We start from the raw sequence: 26,765 nt of genomic DNA on the forward strand, positions 1-26,765 counted from the left end.
TGCTAGAGTGTGAAAGTGATTGGGATGGAAATGTGGGGTTTCAGCTGGTAGGTATCATTACACCAGAAAGTATGTGTTACATCTAGAACACATACTTTCTGATGTATGTCTGCTATGCTAAATGTTAGCAGCTGTGTACAATGCTGTATACAGCTGCTGAAAGGGTTTTGGCCTGTGCATTTATCAACCCTAACCCAAACCCACCCTGATAAATGCACAGGCCAAAATGTGTTGGAAATATAGCTGAAAACAATATGGTTACCTGGAAAGAATATTACCCATAATATTGTCCAATAATGTGAAAAGATGATTACCAAACAAAATTCCAATCAACTTACTAAATAAAGTCCAACATGTCTTTTGACCGCATAATTAGGTTTCCTTTAACATTACTCTTGATGAATTAAATCTCTGCAAGTCTGTTATATTCTATACATCGTTCTCAGTAAACATAGTCATCACAATATACTCCTTTTGAATTTATCTTTCAATAATTTTGTAATCAGAATGTGTCATTAATACATATATCACTAACTTTTGTTCATTTCGATTAGTCCATACTTCATTGAGTTATGTTTTATCAACACACTGTTGTGCTGTATTATTTATACACCACATTATAATAAACTACTTTCTTAATCTCTGCACTGAAAATATTAGTTTAAGTTTAGCTACAGGTACTTTGATTTTTCTTGATCTTTAAAACTCAGCTGATACCTTTATGGACTGTTAGAGGACATGACACAGTAGACAGGGTTGTGATAACTGTAATAGGTTTTCATCACACCAGAGTGGAGACAATGTTGTGGTTGAGAGATGAAAATGAGGTCCAGCAGTGTGTTCTTCTCTGTGGTTGCAGTCGTGATGACTTGTGCATATCCCCTGGACTGAAAGAGCTCAAGTATTAGCTTACTTGTGTTGGATAAGAGATTCTCGTTGAAATCACCACAGACAATGATGGGCTGACAGTCCATGATCTCCAATGAGTCCAGAAGGCTTCCCAGGTTTGACAGGAATGATCTCACACTGTAGTCTGGTGGTCTGTATACAGCTGCAATCAGTGCACTCACTGGGGCTTCAACCTTCAGAGCCACAAACTCAAGATCAGTTACATTATGGATGTACTGTTTTTCACGCACTTGAATGTGGCTTTTCACATAAACAGCAACTCCACCACCACGTCTGTTGGCCATTTCTGGGACATTTGTGTAGGACAGGTGTCTGTTGCGTTTAAACATATTGTAGCCCTCTATATGGAGACTGTCTGCAACAAAGGAGCCTTGAAGGTGAGTTTCTGTGAGACACAAAACATCTGCAAGACACAGTTCATGATGGCTCCTGATGTCATTGACATGAGATGGCAAACCTTCTGTATTGTGGTGAACAATGGTCAGAGTGTCATGTCTGCTCGATGTCTGTTGGATTTGAAGAAGAGGCATCATGTCGTCCAATCTGACTTGTCTCATGGTCTGTAGGGCTCCAGTGATTGCTGGGTTGGCATATATTTTACTCTCATCCAGATCCAGCATGTGCAGTCCACTGAGAGAGGTCACTCTACTGACAGCTACATAAGCCATGCCAGGTTCAAAAATGTGTTTTAGTGAGACTACAGCTGATGTCCTTGTCATACCTTGAACCTTGTGTATTGTACAAGCAAAGGCAAGTCTAACAGGAAACTGTCTGCGTACCACTCCTTTCTGTTTCAGATTGTCCTCTGCTCTCTCTACGTACACTAGATCATCAGGTCTGCCTGGTGCTCTATTACGGTAATTCAGTCCAGCGGTTTCATCATCCATCTTGAGCCCAAGCATAGTGACATGTGCAACACCACTTTGTTCTGAGGTTATTACCCTGACTAGTGTAGCAAACGATCCATTCACCAATCCTTGAGACACGTCTATGTTTCTGGTGAGCATGACTCGAGCACCTTCAGCTACATTCAGTGTATCTGGTAACTCATTTCTGTTTCCTTTGTATGGTTTGCTTTGTCGGGCCATTCTTCCAGTTCGTGGGTCCTTTTTGTAGTCATCTGCATCGATCTTGGTGATATGAGAATGGAGCAGAGCTAATGTTACTGAGTTGTGTGAATCAACCTGTTTATTAGTTGCAAAGATGTGCAGGACATCAGTTGGACAAAGTGCTGGTTCAGTGATGGTCTGTGACAACAAAGCTCTGTCTGCTTCAGACAACTTATCTGACTTTCCTTTCACACGGATCCGGTTCAACATCTCTGCAAATTTAACATCATCCTTCTGACGCATAATCTCAGTTAGAGTGATCATCTGAAAGTTTTCCTGCCATAGGTCGATCTCACATGGCTCATACATACAGAGGGTCTTGGACTGTCGCACTGGTGGTAGCTGATAAAAGTCTCCTACAGCTATTACTGACATTCCTCCAAAGGGTCTGTGACTGCCTTTGATCTGTTTCAGTCTCGCATCCACATAAGCAAACAGGGGCTTTGACACCATGGACACTTCATCAATGATGAGGATTTCAGCATTTAAAAGTTCTGATCGGACTTCATCCAGTTTGTTGCCAAGTCCTTGAAATGGAGGTTTCAGACTTCGTGGTAGCTTGAGCAGAGAGTGCAGTGTTGTACCTGATATATTAAATGCTGCAGTTCCAGTGAAAGCAGTCAACAGGACAGTGGGGTTTGATATGTCAGCCTCCTCAGAATGTCTCGGAAGTTTGCACAGTATCTTAGATGCCTCGGAGTAGATGCATTTAATGAGATGTGACTTTCCTGTTCCAGCACCACCATTGATGTAATAGAAAAACTGCTCAGAATTTAGGCCACAGACACGCTTTATGCACCAGTCTCTAACTGCATAGAATACACATGCTTGTTTCTGGTTCAGGTTCTGATACATCTGCCGTAACAGTGTGGGGTCTAAGACAGGGGGCTCTCTGACGGCTCTGACTTCTGTTACAGCATTATCCTGATTACTGTATTCTGGGACATTCTCTTGTACATTTTCATGACCTGGCTCTCGTGCCTCCAGTTCTTCTATACATTCCAACCTGACCACTTCAGATTCTGGCGCCAGATTACACCATTCATCAATCACTCCTCTGTTCTGTTCAAATTCTTCGACTGCATTCTCAATCTCCTCAGTGTTTTTCTCATATTTGTCTCTGTTTCGTTTCACAATGTGTTTGACATACTCAGGATGGTCAGAACCTCGTAGTTGAACAAGACAACTGTTGTAGAAGGACTCGTACGTGGGGAAATGCGGTCTTTTCAGTTCCTGGTCTGATCGGTGAGGAAGGTACAGTTTCACTAATGTGCCAAAGAACTTCTCAGGATATTTTTCCTGTGAGCAGCGGTAAAATCTGATGATAGCAGGTTTATCGTTTTTCCTCTTTTGCACAAATCCCATTTCATTGAGGAGTGGCAACACATCTTTACCTTTTTTCTGCTGTCCATAGACAATTCTGCAAGTAGCTGCGAAATCAGCCAAACACATCTCCTCAAAATCTGGTGTTTCAGGTCTGGCTTTGTATTTGTCAGTCAAAGATGTCATCCACACATTTTCACTTTCTGATGTTGTGTTCTCTAGGTAAGACATGGGGCGACTCATTTTCAGTGCGTTGTCATCAGTCGGTATGAATATGACACCACGTGAACACTTCTTCATGTTAATGCCACAGGCACGAGTCACACACTCCTGAGCACTGACCTCTCTCTTTTTAGAGTAAGCTTGCATGATTTCCCTCATTTCATCACATTCATTGACGTTGTCTCTGGTGGAGTTCTCAATGACTGTTTTAAGGTACTCAGAAAGTCCAGATTCCTTTTTGGTTATGTAGCTGGTGAGATACATGATGCATGAATATGCATTGAGAATATAACTTACATCAATATTGGCATCCCAGGCTTCAAGTAGATGTGGATTATATCCATTTACCCAGCAGTCTTTTGGCTCACGTTTCAGTATCACCGCACTGGATTTGTTGATGATATTGAGGCATCGTTCATACTCATGGAGTGTTAAGTCGCATCGAGCTAGGAGCTGCTGCAAACTGAGTGAGGCAGTTTCAGGTTCATTCAGCAACAAGTTCAGTGGTTGGAGCTTTGACTTTGCCATTTGCACTTGCAGTGGATCAACGTTCTCACCAGGTCTCGTTATGATTGTGTTTCTGGCAGGTGGTTTGGGAAATCCAAATCTGCAACCCGAGCTGGGACTTCTGAAACATGTCCTTGAGTGGTTTTTGCTGTGTATTTGCACTTCTGTGACCTTCTTGTAGAGTTCTGGTTGTGAATGTGGGTCAGGCAGCTGAGCTGTAATGTATTTGGACACAAAATCTGACACAATCTGATCATCATCCTTCTCAAACACAGGTGCACCTTCTACCCATATGAGACAGTGTATGTGTGGGCTTCCTCTGTGCTGAAACTCAACTCGGTAAAAATAGTCAACAACTTTGCCGAGAGGCTGTGCAGGAGATAAGAGCAAATCTCTGAATAACGCCTCAACACGCTTATCAAACATGCGCATTGTTGTCACTGGATTGCTTCTCAGTATGTCACACTTTGCTGACCAGTCGAGCCCTTCAACATTTACTTCTTCACCTTGCTGTCTTTTTATTGCCTCAATCACTTCAGGCCAACGCATCTCAGCTGCAGAAAATGTACAAAAGAATGTGGGGGTTCCCAACTGTCTCATCATGGCAAAAAGATCTCTTGTAGTTTTCTCCCAATAAGCTGGTGTTCCTCTCAGCGGCTGCATGAATCTGACTGCATCTTTATTCCTCACCAGTCTCTCGACCTCTCGTTTATTTTGCAGCATACCAGAAGTTATTCTTCGTCCATCTCTAGTCAGAGGCTTTCCTTTCCTCAACTGTATTGTCATGCTGGATGTAGCCAAATATATTTCAGTCACAAACTGTGCGAAGAACAAATAATTAGTGTCTCTGGCAAAACGATCATCAGTACAGAAAAGCCTCGCTTTGAAATAACTGCTGGGTGTCAGTTTAATACGTCTCATTTCATCCAGTGTGTTTTGACCTGTAGGGAATTGTACCGGGAAAGCCATCGCCTCAAGTTTAGGTGTTTTGAAAAAGCCAACAGGACTGTTTCTTTCTGCAGGGGCAACAGAGTAGATTCCTTCACTGAAACATAAAATCTCCTCTGAAACATCACATGGCTGAAGACATGACTCTAGAGCAAAACCACCGTTAGGCATGTCACCTTCCTGTTCTGCATCATCTCTCTGCTCCTCTGGTTGTTCACCATCACATGACAACATGTCAATATCCTGCTCACCTTCAGCCTCAGTTTCTGCCTCACACTGTGCACTTTTCTCACACATGTCAATGTCATTTAAATCAGCTTCATCATAATCATTCTCATCCATTGTTTCATCCTCATCATCATCATCATCGTCATCATCAGGAAGTGTTGGGTCACATATCTCAGGCTCATCTCTGATAGTTATGTCATGGTATTGTGGGTGAATGTGTTTGAGTTTATGCAGCGCCTGCACTAGTTTAGACCAGGTGACAGTCTGGAACAGCTGATGACCTTTGTAACACAATCGTCTCTTCAGTTTCACTCTCATGACCTGGGACTCACTTCTCAGTCTGGGTAACGCTTCCACTGTTTCCTGCACCTCAGACGGAACACAAACCACGTTACCATGTATCGCTCTCTGTCTACCTTTGGGAAGAGGAATAATTTTGGCAAACGCTATGCACTTAGCTATAAGATGTCTCTCCAATATGTTGAGATCACACAGTTCAGGTGGAATGTCAGCGAGCTCCAAGTTGTTAGCTACAGCGAGTGTTGGCATGGCTCCATCTTTAAGATGATTATGACAGGTGTGACAAATCCACTCTTCCTTTCTCTCATCAGGCACTTTGCACTGTTGTTCATCTCTGCACTCATCATCACAAACATGGATGTACTTTCCTGTCAGGCATGCTGCAACCATGACTGGATTTTTTACATAGTTTAACCTTTTACAGGGTCTCACTTGGTTTGGAAATGATGCTTTATGACAGATGGTGCACACATAAGTGGGACCAGCCTTTATTTGTGACCTGAAAACAGATATGGCCTCTTTGATCAGACTGTTGTCACTTTCTTCTGTTTGTCTATTTATCCGTCTGTATTTCCTTTTTATTTTCATGGCACATCTCATATTATGCATTCTCTTATATGTAGGATTGTTTTGATATCTGTCCTTCATTCGTTGTTTCATTAGTTGTCTGTGTCTAAGCCTAAATGCTTGGTCATGAGCATAACGCTGAGTGATATGAGATCTCTTCCTCTGTCTAAACTCTTTGCTGTGTTTATAAAGAGCAGTGAAATACTGTTTTTTTTTCTGTCTAAAATCATCATTGTCTTTGTAACGCGTGGAAAAGTATTTTTTCCGTTTCTGCTGAAGGTATACACTGTCTCTTGTGTCATTTATTTTCTTTTGTCTAAATTCAGGATTGTTTCGATAATTCCAGCTTGCGTGATATTTTTTCTTTGCTTTATATGCTATATTTGAAGCATACTTTTCCCTTTCTTTGTTTTTCTGGTTCTCTTTTCTTTGTGGAGTTTTTCCTGAGACCAATAGTCTTCTCTTCATTTTACTTCTTTGGTGTTTACTAAACTTTGACAATCTACAGATGTTTTCCTGCAAAACAGTATCAGAAAGATCACTGGCAACAGTATTTATTATTGAAGAAGAAATGTTTGATTCATTGGGAGAAGCATCATGTGATGGAAGGAAACTGAATTCATTTGAGGGTTCTGGTTCATTTTGGGTATCAGGGAAGATGACCTCTTGTTGTCTCACAGATGATGTAAAAGTGACGTCACCGGACTCTCCTGTCAATATGTTATCAGAGGGATCCTTGAGAAGAGGGTTTATCACTTGAGCGGTTAATTCTGATTCACTGTGAGGAGCATCATGTGATGGGAATGATCGGATGAGGACCTCTGGTTGTTTCACAGCTGTGGTGTGAGGAGACATTTCAGGTAAAATGTTCTCAGGACGATCAGTGGCTGTGTTTGTCTTTAGAGTCGGTGAATTTGATTCATCAACAGCTTCATCCAACAGAGTAGGTTCATCCTCAGTGACAGCTGTAGGTCTGCAGTCTGTGTTCGGAAGAGCATCATTCAGGTTGACTGTGTTCACATTGTAAAACTCCACAGGCTTTAACTCATAGTTACAGGAGGACTGTGTACCCATCATTCTGTAGGACTTCTTGAGCCTGTCAATCATATCACTGAGACGTGTGAATGTCACCATGACAGCGGTACCAGGAGTACGTGAAGGGGGCAAACCTCTGGCTGTTCTGGAGTGTGGGTCAAAGAAACCATATCTGCCTGACCTGGTTCTGAATACTGCAATACATAACAGTCTCATCAACAGCAAAGCGTACTTCACATCTGACAACAAGCAGCTCAGTCCTGACTCCAGGTCCAAAAAGCTATCAACAGTTCCAGGTAAAGGTTCTCCTAATGTGCCGTACCTTGAAAGTTGTGTCATGTCCACATAATGTGTCAACCTGCGTGCAGGAACTTCATCAGGGAGCTCATCGGTAGTCAGATAGATGTGATCAACAACCCTTTTCCTGGTCTCTCCATACATCACGTTACCTTTATCCAAAACAAGGTTGAGGTCTGCTTTGGTGATGTTTTCATTCTCATGAAGGAATGCAAGAAAGGTTAGTGAGTTACAGGTACACTGCTGATTTCTGGATCTGCCGTATTTAACAGAAGCCTGGCTGCGGGATGCACGGACATGTTGTTCATCTCCCAGGTTTACAAAGTCTGCATGAGAAGGTCCTGCTGCAAATGCCTGTGGTACACATGACCCATCACTTTGACCTCTGTGGTTTACCTGCTTCACATTAGAAGGCCCTGCCTCACATGAATCATCACTGTGTTGTCCTCTCTTTACAATGTCTGCATATGATACCTGTGGTACATGTGACACATCACTTTGACCTCTGGAGTTTTCCTGGTTGACATGAGAAGGCCCTGCATCACATGACTCATCACTGTGTTGTCCTCTCTTTACATCTGCATAAGAAACCTCTGGTACACATGATGTATCAGGCTGACCTCCTTGTTTCACACTTCCAGCATGAGACACTGCAGACATCTTTACTTCTCCACTGCTCTGAGGACCACCACATTCTGCTTCTTCAGTTGTTGTTGCACAGTCATTGAACCTCTGCCAGCGCAGCCTCTGAGCTTGTGACCTCTTACCCTTCCTTGGCATTGTTTACTTTTATTGTACAAAACCAAGATATTAAACCCAATATTATTGGTCAAAGGATCTGAAGATGGATGAAACCTGTCTCTGCTTTTAGTAATCAAAATCACTTAGGAATGATAAATTAACTCACAGAAGAGTTCGGGGTTAAAGGCTTCAAAACTATTCAACTTATAATTATACACCAAAAGAAGAGACTTCACAGTATCCAAGCAAATGTTGATCCAGAAAATCCTAACCAAGTCTATATAAATAAATGAGGTCAAATTTAACAATATAAATAGATCAAGATGAATGCTCCAATTTTACTTTACTGACACACTATGGTATTTGTATATTTTAGTGTTTGACACAAATTGTTTGAATGTCAAATTCTGTGACAGTAACCTCAAGTATATTCCTTACAGTCTAAATATATTATCGCTAATATAGTTAGGTTTATATCTAAAAACCCAAATCAAAGAATCCAGTTGTTTGACTTACTACAGTAAATGAAGGTTAAATAACAAAGCACTTCTACACACTGATTTAAATAGTGTGATCAGGTCTTTACTTGGTCTGTATACGTGAATTAGGGACTGTGTACTAAAGGAACAGATTGTATTGAATGTTATAGATACTTCTCAAAGAAACCTTGACAAATCTGTGGAAGTATATATTCAATGTAAAAACTGAAGTTTAACACTAATCCACAGTTGAAGTTAAATTATGCTACTTCCAAAACCGTTATGATTGAAGCCACCTGAATCTCAAATATTTTGTAGTAATCCAATACACTTGAAACTGGTTAATTTAAACTGTTTAGACTTCAGTCAGATTTCAAAATGCCTCAATGTAAAGCTACTTATTAAGGTAACAGTATTTATAGTATAAGAACCAGAATGTATTAACAATTTAAGGCTGACGCACTACAAAGAATAAATTCTGTTAATTTCAAAGCTTTATGTAATATGTAAATATTGAAATTTAACACAGAATACACAATTTAAATATTTTCCACAAACACACAACCAGTAGTCCAATATCAGCTATGATCTGTTCTGATCCTAAACTGTTTGCACTCACCAGCAGAGAATAACTTAATACTACTACACTATACTATAGTTTATATTCAGAATCAGGAAGAGTTGTCGTGGCAGTGAGATGACAGATGAATGCTTCTGAAGAACGTTGGATCTGCAGACAGGAAACAGCCGCTCCAAATAAATGCAGTTCCTCCGAATAGATGTCTGTATTTTATTTCAGTAGGAACAGGTTAAACAACAAAACACTTATAATGAAACAATGGATGTTTATATGAATATTTTTAATTTTTTTTAATCAAATAATAATGAATACAATGCATGTAGTGGTATTACTTGTACTCGTATGTAGACTAGTCAAGTGAACAGTTTGAAATGTGAAATATCTGTTACCAAAACAAACCTCTGGGTACAAACCAACAGAGCTCCACAGCAACAAAGATCAGGAACAACTAGACTTATTCTCTAATGTGGATTTTCACTTATTGTTTATGTATATTAACCAGAATGCAGTTTTTTTAATTATGTTAACTTAATCATGCACTTTTACAAGAAATTATATACTTGGAAATTTACCAGATTTAATTATAAATAATACATTTATTTTACCAAATGTCCAAATGTTTGTGATAGAAGTGTAACTTTTACAATCACAACAAAATTATGTGTATGTCTTTTTCAGTTATATGTTCAAACCAATTTTGTTGAAAAAAATCTCATAGTATATTTCAAATGTGTTGTTCAATGTGTACAAAGAGTAATAGTATTCTATAGATGTATATGATGTAGATAGAAGATTGACAGAGGTGAGCGTGAGAGGAGAATCTCTCAGATTATTCAAAAAGATAGATCAGGTACCAGTAACCCGAGGATTGTGAGTGGATCAGACGATCAGTGGAGAGACAGAGAGTGGGCGAGATGAGAGACACTCAGGTTTTCATATAACAGACAGGTTCTTGTTAACCATGGATAACCAAGCAATTTGGTTCAGTACGAGGATTTCAGAATTCAGTTTTCATCAAGCTTTGTTCAGTAGATTTGTTCAATTCAGGAGGTTTTCGGCAGTTTGGAAAGTGCTTTAACAGATAGAGTGGGATAGAAGAGGGATACAAAGAAGGAGTTCAAAATCAGACAGAGCGGTAGATTGACAGGAAAGATAGAGGGACCAATGCTTAGACAGAGTGGATACAAGGTATAGGAAAGACAGAGAGCCAATATGATAGAGGAGAGGGGAGACAGCTGGACACCTGTAAGACACAATAAAGACACACATTAGACAGCAGTCTGAATAACAAACTAAGTAACTTCTACCCTAAGCTAAAAGATCAGTGAAGTGTCTGCTCACATGACCATAATGTAAACACATCATGACAGTATAACAGGTACTACTGCACAGATTTATGTGAAATATCATGAAATGATATGAAGTAAGGCTGGTTTAGAAGTCTCACATTTTCACTAACTACAACTTCACTACAGTGCGTTTAAAACCTGCAGTATTAAGTGTTTTAAGTAAAAGTGTTGATTCATATGTGAACTTACTGTCAAGTCACCACGGAGACACCAACTCTGATCTACAGTTAGAGACAGGAAGGAGGAGGCCAGAAGAAGTGGAGAGATAAAGAAATGATCTTTAATTTCCTCTCAAAAAACCAGTGTGTCACATCTCATTTCAATCTAGATCAAACTGTTATTCAGGGTGGGTCATTTAGTGTTGAGTACGTAATGAATGGATGTAATTCCTGTCGAGGCTACATTTGGATGGGAAGTCATTCTTAATGTAAACCAATGTAATATTAGTTTAGTAATAGCAAAATCATAATTCATGTGTGTGAACTTACACTTCAGAGATCGCAAAGTCACAGTGATGGTCTGCAATCAGAGACAGAAAGGAGGGGGATAGAAGGAGGAGAGGGAGGGTGAGGGAGACTCATCATCATTACAGCTCATTTTATTTCCTTGTTAATTATCAAAGTCTCATTCAAGATCTAGAATTTCCCAGGAACTTATGTTAGTCTTCAATAAATATATTTATGTTGCTTTAGAGATAAATAAATCACACAAAATAAATGAATCTGGTATGAATATAAACACAATGAAAAGGTCTCAGATACTTAACAGTTAAACATATCAAGTTGTGTTCTATTGTCAATTTCAGCTACAGTATGTCCGTACTTACCAGCCAAAACACAGATGTTGATCAATGTTCTCTTTGCCTAAGAGAGGAAACAATATTATCATCTTCCATGTGTATGAGCAATAAAGGGTTAAAACTAGCAGAACTACATGCGAGGGCTCACTGTGGACTAATAATGGATTATCTAATGTCTCTGTATAATGAATATATAAAGTCATGTTCCTATAGGGCCTGCATTATATTAGTGATTACTACAGAATGATACTATCAGCCTCATATGAACAAAGGTTATTTGTACATTAAGGTCTAAAAAAGAATGGTAATTGAAAAGCTTTAGCTGCAGGTTAAACTAACATAACAGTTATAGAACACTCTGACTGTAACGTTAGCACAGCAAACATTACTGCTTCATATTGTTGTCAGGAGAGTTAGTTGAAAAATGACTTGTTTTATATTAGAAATAACCCGTTAATTAGCTTACTGGTTTCTTGTCAGTTAATAGAGAGATGATGTCATGTCCTTTCCGGTGTCCTGTGGGACTTTACTTTATAAATACTATGTATAGCAGCTAACGGCGAGAGATAAATGTTTATTTCATCCAGTTTGAATTGTGCCATGAATGACACGTTTGTCAATTTAATATTTCATTTTGCAAGTCAAGAAAATCACAGAATGTCATACATTTGTCATAGTATCATTTAGTTTCGTGTAAAACCGATTGGTGAACTACATCTCTGGTCTAGCATCATGCACGTTGTTACCTTGGCTTGCTTGCTTGCTAGCTAGCTAACTTAGCTATATCCATCCACATGTACCTTATCTCACATGATGTGTTTTATCCTGCTACTGTTCGTTATCAGCCGGGAAGCAGAGAACGGGCATGCTGTTGTTCATGCAAGTAGCCTTACACTTCAACAGTTTGAAAACAAAATACTATGTTCTTGATCACATATTAATCTTTTAAATTGACGAACATCATAGTGTAATTCATTCAGAAAATTCCGTAATTACGATCGTTGCGTGGTGCCCGTAGGCCCAGTAAATTAACGTGGCGCTTGGTGGTGTACCTCTGAATTTTGTTGTAACTTGGTGTGCGCGATCACGAGACTGTTAAACACTTCACTGATTCAAAAAAAACAACTCTTACATGTATACTTTACATATCTAGGGATTATACAAAATAGGCCAATTCGTTTTAAGATGCTTTAGAAACAGCATAACATCTTCATAACGCATGTAATACTTGACTTTTCTTTACAGGGTTTATATAAAGGCAATAAAGTATACTCGTATTTCATATTCATTGCCTACAGATAATTACAATGTCTCCTCTTCATTATGGAGGTTGGTTTATGGCATTTTTGTTACACCTAACTGGCGGTATAGCTATAGTCTATGAGTTACACTCGTTGTCTTTTAAAATTTTCAGTTCATTTGTTTATTATATTTTGTTTGTTCGCCCTCTGGCGTTTCTAAGAATAATGCAGCGCACAGTGCAGAGAGGGTAAACAGCTCCGTTCATGCTATGAGCTCGCGCTATGGCGCGAGTATAAACAACCGGAAATAGCCGGACTTCTAGCGCTAACTAACGTTAGCAGCTATGCTAGCGCTAGCAGCTATGCTAGCGCTAGCGCATTTCAGTATTAGCACTTCGCTAGTATTAGCAAGTTAGCAAGACAAATGTTTTTTTCACAAGAATCTCAAGCTGCTCTTCACTCTAGCGGTGACATCACGCACTCTAAGCTGCGCAATACACACCCATTATAAAAGCAGAAAAGGGCTGAAAAAATCATAAAAGATAAACTGCTGCAGTTCAAAAAGTATAAAATATATCAAAAAGCTGAATAATGCGGCAAGAGATCAGGGTTTTCTCAACATTTTAAAGTTTAAATGGTGTCTGTAGCTGAAAGTATGAGGAAGTAGAAGGATTTGAAAGTTGAAGAGGATTTGAACATTTTCTCCATAGAAACCCATTCAAAAAAAAAATTGCAAAAAGCTTAATAATTCATAAAGTTTAAAGGTTAGAAATATGAAAAGTCATAGCACCCCTCTGCTGAAAGAGCTGAACATTTTGATAGTTGAACGGTTTCTGTAGCTTAAAATATGAAGGAGCAGAAGAGTTTCAAAAAGCGTACGGAAGAAATATAATTATAAAAAAAATAAAAATAAAATAAAGAAGAATAAAGAAACAGGATAACAATAGTTGGAATGCTTAACAGCATTCCAACAATAAAGAGAAACAGGATAACAATAGTTGGAATGCTTAACAGCATTCCAACAATAAAGATTCGAAGAACAATAGTTGGAATGCTTAACAGCATTCCAACTATTATGTCTCGAGGGAAATGTATTTTCTCCCGGATTCAGTTTGTTTTTGACGTATCACCAATAAGTTTCTAATCAGTGTTGACTTACTTTAATTGTACGTCCAAAACCTATTTTAATTAATTTAATCTAATCCGGGGGAGATTGCATCTTATTTGAAACGCAATCGAGGATGCAGTTTAGCTGTATGGGAACCACAGACTGTATATAAGAATTGGACGCAGTCATTGTGACGTCACCCATTGGTTTGTAGACTGCCGTTATGAAGCCTCAAGTTCGACGATTTTGCCGTCAGCATCTTGAATTACAGCCGTCGCCATGTTGTTGTTTTCAACCAAAGAAACTCTGGTAGCGGCAGTGACCTGTCATTCACAGTAGCCCCGCCCTAAAGCATTCTCCTCTTTATGGTCTGTTTGACTCTAAATGGATCATAATTTACTAAATGAACATCATGCTGTATTGAAGAAGACTTGAAACTAGCGATTGAGACCATAAACTCATGTTTACAATGTTTACTGAGGTAATAAATCAAGAGAGAAGTAGAGTCATTTTCTCATAGACTTCTATACAACCAGACTTCTTTTTGCAACCAGAGGAGTCGCCCCCTGCTGGTCAGTAGAGATAATGCAAGTTTTAAGACATTTCAGCATTGGCTTCACTCTGCAGAACCGGAGGTTGCCGTCTAATGGAGCATTCTTTTGTAGGAGACATGGTTGCGTTTTTAACTTCATTTTAAGCTTGGTTGAAAAGAGGATTTATGCCCCTTGCAGGTCAATTCTTCCATTTTTATTCTGGGCTAATTTGAATGCCTGATAACAGGATGTAATGTTGCGGTGACATGGGAGGTTCACCTTGCTGATAACCCGCTTTCAGAAACATGTGTAATGTGTGGAGTTTCTAATTAGTGTTTTGTGTTCTGAATTAATCCTCCCAAAAAAAAGAACACCCAAGAGAGAAATGTCGTCAGCGCTTCCATTTCCCTAACTAAATGTTTCCTTCTGTTGCCTCTCAGGGAGAAGATGCCGTTCCACCATGTGACGGCAGGCCTGCTCTACAAGGGGAACTACCTGAGCCGCTCGCTGTCGGACAGCGACAGCGACGTGCTGGCCAGCATCACCGTGGAGGAGCTTGATGGTAAAGCATCTCAACAAACTGTCTGGCTGCTGTCCTGCCTTATGCTTGATGTCCATTTAAAGAGATTTGGCTGCTGCTGCTGCCTGCCGTTCAAACCCCCGTATTGGCAACATATTAACTTCAAACGAAGATGAGCAGATGATAGATTTTAACACCTACTATGTCGTTGATGTAACCTAAAAAACAGACTTGATGAATTTCAAGATGATGAATTAATTGAGAAGCATTTCAGTTAAAACTCATAATCTAAATCAGGGCTGTCAAAATATCAGATTGTCACTACACGGTTATCAGGGCGAAAAATAATTGGCAATAATTCTATTGCAATACCTATAAAGAAAATTTTGGGGAAAAATGCCATTAAAGTTAATCTTCAATTGAGGTTATTATGCGTTTGGTCTTTTTTTTTGTCAAATTAATTGCACTCAAAATCCGATGGTAGGTGGAGAGAGTCTATAACTGTACATATAAAATGATTTAAGGGGCACTGGATTAGTTACACATATCATATGTGTGTTTTAGTAATATTAATCTGTCTGTTTTTACTACTGGTATATCACAACACCCCTAAACTAAACGCAGCATCTTTGCCTGGGCGGAAACAAATTATTTGTATTTGCTTTCATTGACTTTATTTTCAAGTAACAACAGTCGGCTCTATAGTGCAGGAAGGACGACACACTTGAACTAAAAGACTTGCACCTGCAGTGTGGTGCTGCATATAAATGATTTATAAACCCACTGCAGCTTCATGTTTAGTTACGCTTCATGCCGGCTTGAGGCGGATGTAGAACCAGAACCGAGGGGGAACGGTGACCAAAAGTTCAACAACAACAACAACATCGGCTGCAATAGAAAAGCAACAACGACGTTGAGGATCTCTGTCGTTGACCGCACTGGTTGTAATGAACAGGAGGAGAGGCACAGGCTGTCATGTGATTGTAAGGCGGATCAGACGGTCACACAGTGGGAGTCACTGCGTGTCTTATTTTGGGAAACAAGCCTGTGTACACGCTGCAGAATCCCAAAACCCACACGCAGCTTCGTTTCCTGTTTCTTAACAGATCCACAAATGATGTGGTGTACCGGAGGGCCACACACACACAGGTTTTGTCTTAATTAAAGGGACAGGCGCTGATCCGAGTCGGCCCAGTGGGTTTTTACAGGCGATAACTCTTTAAGAAACAACACAGTGCTATGAAACCAGCGGCGTCCTCTTCATCTGAGCCAACAAAGCACAGTAATGCATTACTCTCCACGTAGTTTATCTCACCGGGAGCATTCGCGGACCGCCGGCTTCTGTCTCTCGACTTGACAATCTGTGCCGTTGCTGAGGCTGTGTTTTATGAAGCCTTTGTTTTCCAGCCTGTCTCAGAGTAATCACCTGGGCTGGTAGAACACAGCAACTGATCAATTACAGTCTGCAGCAGTGGCAGCCTCATTGGCGGCAAGCAAGCAAACAAACTAGACTCCCCCGGACCGGCGAAATACTTATCCATCGATGCCACATTAAGCATGCCGCCTGGAAAATTGGCTACAGAGTGCACGTTAATAGCCAGATACTCCGTCAGGGTGGAGCTTTAATATGCATGGAGATATTTGCAGCGTGTCAAATTCTCATTCCCGTTTCAACGGCTTTAATGTCTGGCGAGAAAGAAACAGCTTATGGTTCAAGGGCCCTCATGATGATAAACATGGTGAAGATGACAAACACTAATTACTGTATCAGTATACACTATTCACTATACACTTAGCTGTTGGGTGAGCGGTGGTGGTGTCACAGTGGGCTCGCAGCTAGAAGGTCAACAGATGTTTAGACTCTGTCTAGTTATCCGAGTGGGAGACATTAGCCATTCACGCCTCTAACGGCTATTGGAGTGCTTGTTGCAGAGGCACCCGTGAAATATCGCAACCCTTTTTCCACACACACACACACACACACACACACACACACACACACACACACACACACACACACACACTCTGCTGGGATCACAGTGATGTCCATTGGGGATAAATGTTTATGAAAAAACTTCACATAGAAAAATAACAAAAGATCTTTCGCTCACGATAATCTGATTACGCGAATCATTACGCTTCCTGTTTGAGTCTCACAAAGCATGGCAGTTGTAGCACCCAAACTGGAAACTTCATCAAATTAGATCAAGAAAAGTAAGTTTTGGTATGCCTGGTGCACCGACATCCTCATGTATCGCATCATACTCAGATATGTGCACTGGTTTTGAAAACCTTTAGACAAAGAGTAAAAAAAAAAAAGAAGCAATTTCCAGTTGTTGTTTATTTTAAATCAAAAGAGACAGGCAGGCAATGTGGACATATATTCTTTCATGAGACACCATTAAAAACGTTCCTACCGGTCTTGTCTTTCGAGAGTCATTAGAATCTCCTGTAGCTATATACTGCACGTCTCCCACCGGCGCTCCTTCTCCCCGCTGCTGCTTATACAGCGTCCGCATTCTGCACATTCAACACATTCTGCCTCGCAATATTTAAAGAGGCAATTTATAGTATTTGTCCAGGTCCATTTAAAAAGCTCGCAGCAGCAGCAGGGCGAGCTGTCACACGGCGGAGAGTGTGGAATCAGTCAGCTGGTGTGTTTTGGTAAATGTCTCGCCTCTACGGAGAAGCTGCTGTTGATTGGCCCTATAGAGTCTTTTTTTGACGGTGTGGATAACGCCTTAAGATTCATTCAGACAATTATTGTCCAGCAACTGTTGAGCAAATAGGGGCCACTTTTGTAATCCTTTGCATCACCTTCCCGTGTTTTTGGTGCCCAGTGTCATCGCAGCAGGAAGGAGAGTTGTATGTGCTGTGTACGATCTTTAAATCGGCATTTAAAGTTGGTAATTTGTTCTTCGGAACAGAATTTAAAAAACATGTTTCCTTGATCTTTCAGTTAATATTTGTGATCACGCTCCTTGCCAAGCCTGGCTGCAGAGCCGAGCCTCTGACATGCGATCCCTTTAAAAGCCCAAACGAAGGAGCTGGCTTTGTAGATTTAGTTTGATCATTTGCACCCAAATGCCAGTTAGTTAATGTAGTTTTTCTTCATTAGCTCTAAAACAATGAACCTAAATTTCTCATTTTCATCTTTGTCGTCACTGTCATTTATTTATCGCATTGTTGATGCCATGCCACACAGCCTCTTTCTGTAGGTCTGTTCCAGAGACGCGCTTCCCTCGCCTCATGACACGAGTGCATCCTTTGTGCCGTCTGAGAGCAGATGCGTACATCATTTATTGCGGCTCAATTGTTAATGTAAAGACAGTTTTTTTTGTTACAGTATGATTCAGGACGGAGACTAGTCCTCTACTAACTCAATGCAATCATCTCTCCTCTCTGTGTGCTCTCTGGTCTGTTCTTAGACTCCTGCAGGGAAAACTCTGATCATATGCCAGACTTGTGTCAAGTTTCATGAGCTACAACAATTTAGGGGATGTGAAGTTTTTATTAAATTGACCACTATCTCAAGTTGAAGTCCTCGTCTGTAAATAACTCTTGATAAAGACATTAAAATGTTCCTTTTTACATAATAAGCAATTCAATGATGGACAGAAGTTGGTGAATAACCTCTAACTTGTTCAGTCTTTTGATGTGCTGTAGCGCTCTTCCTCGTGTGAATTGTGCTTTCTTAGTCACGTTGATGCTGACTGATGTTGGTACTTTACAGGCCAAAGGCTGCACAAGGCCAGCGACCCTCGTTTACATGTGTGCATTTAGGGAAACTTATTTCTTTAGGGTTTTCTTCGGCAAATCAAATGTTAACTGCATTAACAGCCAGAATGTCCATTAATTGGGCAGTTGGAACAGCAGGACAGGAATGCATTTTTAGGGAGCTTTATGACTGAGAACTAAATGTGCACACAATTTGAGATGTTCCATTATTTAGAGTACCGAGCCGATACAACAAAAATTGTATGGATGTGTATGATTGCTATCATTGTTGTACAGCCTGGCTGGAAAGTGTGTGTGTGTGTGTGTGTGTGTGTGTGTGTGTGTGTGTGTGTGTGTGTGTGTGTGTGTGTGTGTGTGTGTGTGTGTGTGTGTGTGTGTGTGTGTGTGTGTGTGTGTGTGTGTGTGCGCGTGCGCGTGCGCGCGTGTTTGTGTTTTCTGGAGCTGATGATAAAAGTAGCTAACGAGTGAGTCATCTTGTTACTTTCTCATCTCTGCTGTGCAGGATGTACGGAGCGGGTAGTGTGTGACACCTTTTGGTGTTGTTCCTGTACAACATAAATGAGCTGATAAATGATGTGACAACAGGATATCGGATTGGCGCACACACTCGCCGATACCCGATCCAGCATTTTAGGCCGTATCGCAGCCATTTACGATTCTGGTATCTGAACATTTTTGTTCAATTTCCAGACGGAACACTGTATACACTCCATACTGGGTATAGTGAGAGCTCCGGTCTGGGTCTAACTGCAGTAGCAAGTAGTAGTAGACACTGCACCGCGTGTTGAGCTGTATCTGTATCCACAGAAAACGAATTTCAGGCAGACTTCACAATAAAGAAGTCCCGGAGACATGGAGGCTTTACAGCAAAAACTGAAATATGTTATTTTATTAAAGGTTCAATGAAAGCGCAGTGGAAGAAATCCTTCCTTGTCGGCACTTAAGGTCTTCTTTCACTCAGCATGCTGAGCTGGACCAGACAGCGGTAAGCCTGCGGGGAGCTGGTTTGTGTCTGCTCAGCCCACCAGAGCTAAGCTTTCCTTGAGGGAGAGAGGGAGAGAGGGAACAGGGAGGCTGACCGGCACCAGCATTAGGCAGCTTGTTTCCAGCTCCGCGGGCACATAAACAGCAGTTCCCACTCAATGGGGGCCATATGGATTCATATTCAAACTTAGCAGAGTGGCCGAGGGGCTCGGCCTCACCTCACTGACGGGCATCACACTGACGGGCATCACACTGACGGGCATCACACTAACTTGCAACAGTCTTAGCATCAGTTGGGGGAGCTGTCCAGGGTGCTGACTGCGTTTATCCTCTCCTCAGTCCCACTGGGGCGCTACAACACCTAAAGTCACTGATCATTCTGGTAGCAAGGAGCCAAGTATGGAACAAACTCGTTTTCAGATTTGACACGGTATTAATCCCATATACGGTTCTTATTAATAGATCTACCTAGAGCTAAAATAATTAGTTGATTAATTGACTGATTCATTATTTTTGACATTGATAGAGAGATTGACAGAGGCTTGATTACTCTTGTGATTATACACACAGAGATGATTCTATTTGGTAAAATTAGGTTCACCTGAGAGAGCTGAGCAGCTACCATGTGAACATGTTTCTTTTCTTTTTGTATTAAGGGCTTTACTCAAAAAGGTGTTTTTTTTCTTCGTGTTTTGTACATTAATATATCTGTTTATCGAAATGTTGTTTATGTCATGAATAGCCTATTTTGTTTTTAGAACGAGGTTGATTTTTTTCTTTGCCCTGCGTTTGTGAAGGTTAACAGGCCAGGCAGGTTTATTTCTATAGCACATTTCAGCAACAAGGCATTTCAAAGGGTCGAAAGACAAATGACAGAGTGCAAAAGAAACCATTTGTGTAAAAACAATTAAAAACGGTCATTTAAGTGCCAAGAGAATATAAAATAAAAACTACCTAAAATAGAATAAGACGGGTAGGAAATAGAGTAAAATAGTGCAGTGTAGGAAACCATTTAATGTAAGGCAGTGGCAACGGTGACTGGGGGGGGGGGGGGTTACATAATGCAAGTAAACAGGCACCAGTCATTCAAGCGTAGTCACAGACATTCACAAATAAACACAAACACCCTTATAAACATTTTACACTGTAAGGCTTCATTTGCATACAAAATAAAACAAACTCTTCAGGATTCTGGTTCATCAAAGTTGGAGTTCGCTCTGAAGTCTTTTGTAACTTCTGTCCTTCCGGTAGAAAGAATATTGCTGTTCCAGATGTCAAACTTTGAGTTGGAAAGCAGCTCAATATTCCCCCATGTGTCACGAGTCTTGATGAACAGACACACCGTACATGAAATGGACTGAGTCGTTTGGACATGTAAACCCAGTCTCCATGTTGTTGTTCGGTTCCAACACACTCCTGACACAGGAGACTACACTACAAGGACCTGAGTCACAGATTCGTGCGTGAGATGCTCCTTTTAATGCAGGGAACATAATCTGGACGCCTTTCGTTTGTGTTTGTTAGCGTTTCCAAATATTCCCTTTTCAAACGAGGGTTTTGTATTGTTACAAATGATGTCGCTTGCTTTATTTGCTCAGGACCAGCTGTTACGGGGAAGCAGCGCCATCCTGTTTTGATGCAGGTCGCCGACTGTGACCCCCTTATTATCTACTGTAGGCGCTCAGCGCAGTGAAAGCGCCGCTCTCTATTTTTATGAGCTGATTCATAATTACTGCTCCAGTTATGTCTTGTTGCTCCAAATCATTTGCCAGCAGTCTGGTCCAGATTGGCAGCAGTGCGGCAGATAATAAGATGATTGATAGGCTTATTTTCCTCATGATGTTTTTGGTTTCAGTTTGGCAATTTCTTGGTTCAAGGCAGTCAGAACTTAGTTTGTTCCCTCAATAGCAATTTGTTCATATGTTTTTTCCTTTGTAACAAGGTTGTGTGGTTTTGTCTGCATTGTTGTTGTGTGCTACACCAGAATCTGGGCAACTGTCAGAGAATGTTTGTGTGGATATGATATGAATGAATCTTATTTTTATTAAAGTTGCTGTTGCTGCCCCTTGCATAGAGATACAGTGTATGTCCTCTGTGCCTCTGTGGCTCCCTGGGAAGGATGGAGTTAAACCATCCACTCCGCTCTCCAGTCTCAAATTATTCAGTGCTCAACAGTGTGCTCAAGCATGTCATGCAGTCATAGTGTTCTTCAGAGAAGTGACATTCCACCTCTATTTAAAAACAGCAGATGCCCGTCTGTTTTCTCCCCCCTGTCTTGCCGCACACCCTCTCCTGTCTGTCGGCGCTCTTTATGAAATATGCATTTCTGAGCCTGCCGACTCATTCCGCTGACCACTTGAACGCACGTTGGGGCAGCCAGTGAGCCAGCTGCTGACTCAACTGTGTAGCGAGGCATTTATTAAAAAAACAAAATGTAAATCTCTGCTGTGAGAGTGAGTCAGCTAATTAATATATCGCCGCGGCAGCACATGTGTGCAGCGTTGTTTGTTACGACAAACCCGAGACGCCACTGCAGGTAACTCATTTGAAAATGGAGGTTTGCAGTATAAAGGATGCACAGAGCAGGAAGGGTTCTGTATACATCAATGGGAGTGATATTCCACACAAAATCACTTTTTTTTTTTTTTTAGTGAGTGGAGAAAAATATCCTGAAGGTCACAGATGTTAAGCAAACCACACCCCTCTAGCTTGCCAACTCTTTGAATGTTGCTCTGGATCTTGGACTACTTATGAGAGATTAAAAATATACTGTAAATACAAACCAGTGAAAAGAGAATAAAGGAGCTCACCGAAGGGTCACGTCGGACGTGAAATTCCTAAAGCGGGCAGAGGTGAAGGCGGCCGTGACAGCAGGTGGAGAAAATGAATCGATGTGGTGGAATTGGAATTGATCTTGTTAACCTGAAGCAGTGGTGCGAAACCAATTGCATAATGCGCAGCCCCAAGGGGGGAAGAGAGAGAGAGAGAGAGAGAGAGAGAGAGAGAGAGAGAGAGAGAGAGAGAGTCAACTGACTTAATTTAAGGCAGGATGAGAGAAGAGCATCACTGCCAAAGAAAAGGATGGAGTCCCAAAAAAAACCCAGAGAGCAGTGCGTCTGGCAGACCAAAACACACACACACACACAGTGCCTGTAAATGGAAATGAATAAGTGTTTGTGTTCTTGCAACTTGGAAGCACTAGGGCTGCATTGTTCATAGATGCTGAGTGGATTTCCTTTTTTGTCTTGGCAGAGATCCGTGAGGCGTTTAAGGTGCTGGATCATGACGGAAACGGGTTCATTTCCAAACAGGAGCTGGGCATGGCCATGCGCTCGCTGGGCTACATGCCCAGTGAGGTGGAGCTGGCCATCATCATGCAGAGACTAGACATGGACGGTGAGTCGCATGTACACACACACACACACACAAAAGTGTTTGGCGTCAGCAACAGGCAACTTTGCAAAGATCACAGACCAAAGTGGGTCTTCATATTGGTTGTCCAGCTAGAACAAAACTTATCACTGCGCTTAAATAATACACCCAGAGTGCAAAATGCTTCTTGCTGTCGGATCTGAATCAGCAGAGGTTGATTTCTGCAGCACCATCCTCATTTTTACAGCTTTTTAACCTTTTTCCCTCGGAGAGAACACTCTAAAGAGTGAGAAGGTTTCAAGCAAAGCCGTCTGCGTTAACCGTGATTGACATATTGCAAAAGGATAGACTCCTAAAATTGAATACGGCTGGGAGGGGAAAAATGCAATATGCAAATCCCTGGGAACATATTCAAATTCGTCATGCTGCTATCACAGCCTTTGATAAGTGCTTTTCGTTTTCACTGTGGAGAGAGAAATAACTATAAAGGGTTCAAGGCTGAATATTAAAGTTTAAGACGTTAGACTGTAGCTGCTTTTGTGCCTCAGGGCCGGGTATTGTTGCATCGTCTACTGCAGCAACTCAAGGAGGCAGCCGAGGCTTTCCAACCCGAGGAAGGTCACAGCAGCTCTGGTCTCAGGGAGTCTGTGAATTGTAATGCTGTTTATTTATTTATTCACTTGGCTCTCATTGTTCTCTCCGTCTCTTTGTGTCGAATCTGAGTTAGTTGGAGTTGCAGATGGGGAAAACCTCTTTCCCTTTAAATGACCAGGTCGATTGATTGATGTCATTAGCAAAATACTGGGGTTTTTCTTAATTTAGGCATTATTGAATATTAGGATTGACTGGCGGCCTTGCAAGGGCTTTGTCATGGTCGGGAATAGAAAGTGACAGAACTAACATGGTGTAAATTGTTGACATACAACTAGGCGGCAAACCTCAACTTGCATTCTCTCTACTGACCAGCAGGGGGCGACTCCTCTGGTTGCAAAAAGAAGTCTGATTGTATAGAAGTCTATGAGAAAATAACTCTACTTCTCACAATACAGCATGATGTTCATTTAGTAAATTATGGTCCATTTAGAGTCAAATAGACCATAAAGCAGAGCATGCTTTAGGGCGGGCTTAGTGTGATTGACAGGTCACTGCCGCTACCAGAGACTTATACGCCGTCTCTACGTCATTCCTTCGCACTCCAAATATGGTCACTTCCGTTCATTGGTTGCCTAAAAAACATCATGGCGACGGCCGTAATCCAAGATGGCGACGGCAAAATGGGTGGGTGGGTCAACACCGGACTATCACCCAGGAGGCCGCTGTTCATGTACCGTGTTAAACCAAAAAGGTCGATGAGTTACTTTAATTTATGTCCATAACTTCAATAACATAACAAACATACTTATTTTACACCATGATGTGAATTGTAAGAATAATGGTTAGATGGAGCCCTAATTAATGTATTAGTTCATTATCTACTCTCATATATGCACAGGGGTCTGTATCCAGTTCCATCACACCCTGATTTGAAGAGCAGTAACGATATACAGTTATTTACAGAGCAATTCTTGAAATAATCTTTTCATACGCATGCGCGTCAACTCAAAAACAACGAGCCAGCGATCAAAGGAGCACGGAGGAGAGGAGGGCATAAGCAGATGCATCAGAATGGACGGTAGTGATTGTATCTTGGCCAAGTGGGCAGCTGTGAGGATTGGATCCTCGGTCACAGCCATCGATCTCCAGAAGATGCTGATAGGTTATCTGATCTGCTCGTCCCTGCTGTCAAGCCTATCTGTGTGATCGGCGTTGTGCTCTGCATGCCCTTCATGGAGAGGTGTGACCACTCGTCTTTGTTCCAGATTGCAGCATTGCACCAGCCTTTGTTTTTCCAGGAGAGATTACACGTGTTGTTCTTTTTCTTCTGTTGTCAATGACCTGGGCGCCAGGTCTCTCTCTATCTTTGACTCTAATTTAGAAGTTTGGATTCCCCATTGTCTTTAATTAGACTTGTTTGTTTGTTACTAAAGGGAGCAGGATGTCACATCCTTCTTTAATTCATTGTTCTTTTTCGAGCTGAAACAGGATGCTTGGTATTGACATAACACAGGAAGAGACTTGTCAAAAACAGGTGGCTTGGACTACAACAGACACAGAAAGTGACTCAGCGACTTATGCGTTATGTTGACTCATCCATCAAAATAAGAGTCGGCATGCAACTGTCAACCCCTTTTACACCTTGCATTAGAAATGCACCCAAAAGATCACGGATTGTGATCCGATCAGCCAAACTACTTCCGCGGGTGATCAGGTGCGCTCGTTGGGGCCGCATGGGGCTTTATCTCTGTTCTTGTCTCAGTCCTTAGTCCTGAGAGGATGTTGTGGGTTTGGCGGAGCAGATTTGCTCTCATAACAGGTTGGTATTAACGCAGAGGGGCATGACACCCCGTCAGTATGGGAATGGACTGGACAACCCTGCCATTGTTTTTACTCCTACTCTATTTCTATGGTAAATACTCAACATCAACTGGTTTTTACAGCATGGCATGTCAGTAAACCAATCAGCACACCAGTCCAGTAATGTCCTCTGGTCAAACCTGTGTGATTTGAAAAGTTTCTGGTATCAGCCAAACAAACGCAGTGTTTTAATTCAGGTGTTTACGTTGTTTTCCCATCTTGGGGACATTAATGCAAACACACTAACAATCCGTAAAAAATGGCCCAGCCTGAAAAGCACCAAACAACACGCGGGTTGTTTTGATCCAGTAAACCAACAGATTCTCAGTCATTTATTATTAAGTAGGTGCAGGTTTTTGGATCACCAAGAGCATAAAAATACTGTGAATACCATAAAGTTATTTAAATAATTGATTCCCTTCATTTATTATACCTATCCATTTATTTCCTCCCACAGGTCTGGAGCTTGCCAGCATACTGTGTGTCATATGGAGAATTATGAAACTATACAAGTCATTTATTATATCTTTGTGACTTTCAATTGGTTAATACTTCATTTTACAGGTCGGCAAATTTCATTGTAAGAAGGTGATAATTAGCAAGTGATGTATTTAAAACATTTCTTTAATTACTACCAAATTACCACAATGGAACAGGACTCCAACAATTATATTCAACTATTACCCAATAAGCAGTAATAAGTAGCTGGTAATTTATTTAATACATTTCCATCTCCATTAGCTACCAACGCATAGACTATTTTGACCAATGTATGAGCAATATAAACCTGTTTTCACACAAATTGCAGATTTTGCAAAACCCCAAATATCATCAGTCATGTGTCCACCATGTTACACCACCGTGTTTCTACAGTAGACCAGAGCAGACAAACCTCTAGACTCTAGAGAGAGTCGGTGGTCGACTGTGGCTCAGGAGGTAGAGCGGGTCGTTCCTCCATCAGAAGCTCGGCGGTGTCCTTGGGCAAGACACTTAACCTCAAAATGCTCCCGAAGGCTGTGCCATCGGTGTGTGAATGTTAGCTAGATAGTCCTGATGGGCAGGTGGCACCTTGCATGGTAGCCACTGCCATCAGTGTATGAATGGGTGAATGGCTTGTAATGTTAAAGCGCATTGAGTGGACAGAAGACTGGGAAGGCGCTATACAAGTACAAGTCCATTTACCATTCATTTACCACTTTAGTGTTTTTATGTTGCCTAAAAGCCACGTTCTAGCACACGCTTGGTAAGGGAGCGGTGAAAGGAGGGATATTCAGCTGAATGCAATCTTCAGCCTCACCACTAGACACTACTAAATCCTACTCACTATTCCTTTTAATTATTATTGATATATATTATTAGATAGATGGATAGATACTTTATTCACCCCGCAAGAGGAAATATGTTACAGGCACAGGTGTGTCT

At 41.1% G+C, this 26,765-nt stretch overlaps 1 protein-coding gene and 1 long non-coding RNA gene across 2 annotated transcripts in view; one reads left to right on the forward strand and one right to left on the reverse strand.

Annotated features, from left to right (window-relative positions):
- Nucleotides 1-26,765, forward strand: part of LOC142959205 (calcium-binding protein 8-like) — a 97,501-nt gene that overhangs the window by 32,807 nt on the left and 37,929 nt on the right. Inside the window, exons 2-3 of the mRNA XM_076100415.1 lie at nucleotides 14,716-14,837; nucleotides 22,770-22,913. Of these exons, the coding sequence (XP_075956530.1) occupies nucleotides 14,716-14,837; nucleotides 22,770-22,913 (266 nt within the window). The remainder of the gene's footprint in view (nucleotides 1-14,715; nucleotides 14,838-22,769; nucleotides 22,914-26,765) is intronic.
- Nucleotides 10,176-11,169, reverse strand: LOC142959103 (uncharacterized). Its single transcript, XR_012956193.1, has 3 exons — nucleotides 11,083-11,169; nucleotides 10,784-10,815; nucleotides 10,176-10,488 (listed from the first exon to the last, which is right to left on the reverse strand). It is a non-coding gene; the product is annotated as an uncharacterized LOC142959103 (long non-coding RNA).

This window comes from Anarhichas minor, unplaced genomic scaffold, assembly GCF_050575085.1.
Source record: "Anarhichas minor isolate MPS153535 unplaced genomic scaffold, ASM5057508v1 ptg000026l, whole genome shotgun sequence".
Taxonomy (NCBI): domain Eukaryota; kingdom Metazoa; phylum Chordata; class Actinopteri; order Perciformes; family Anarhichadidae; genus Anarhichas; species Anarhichas minor.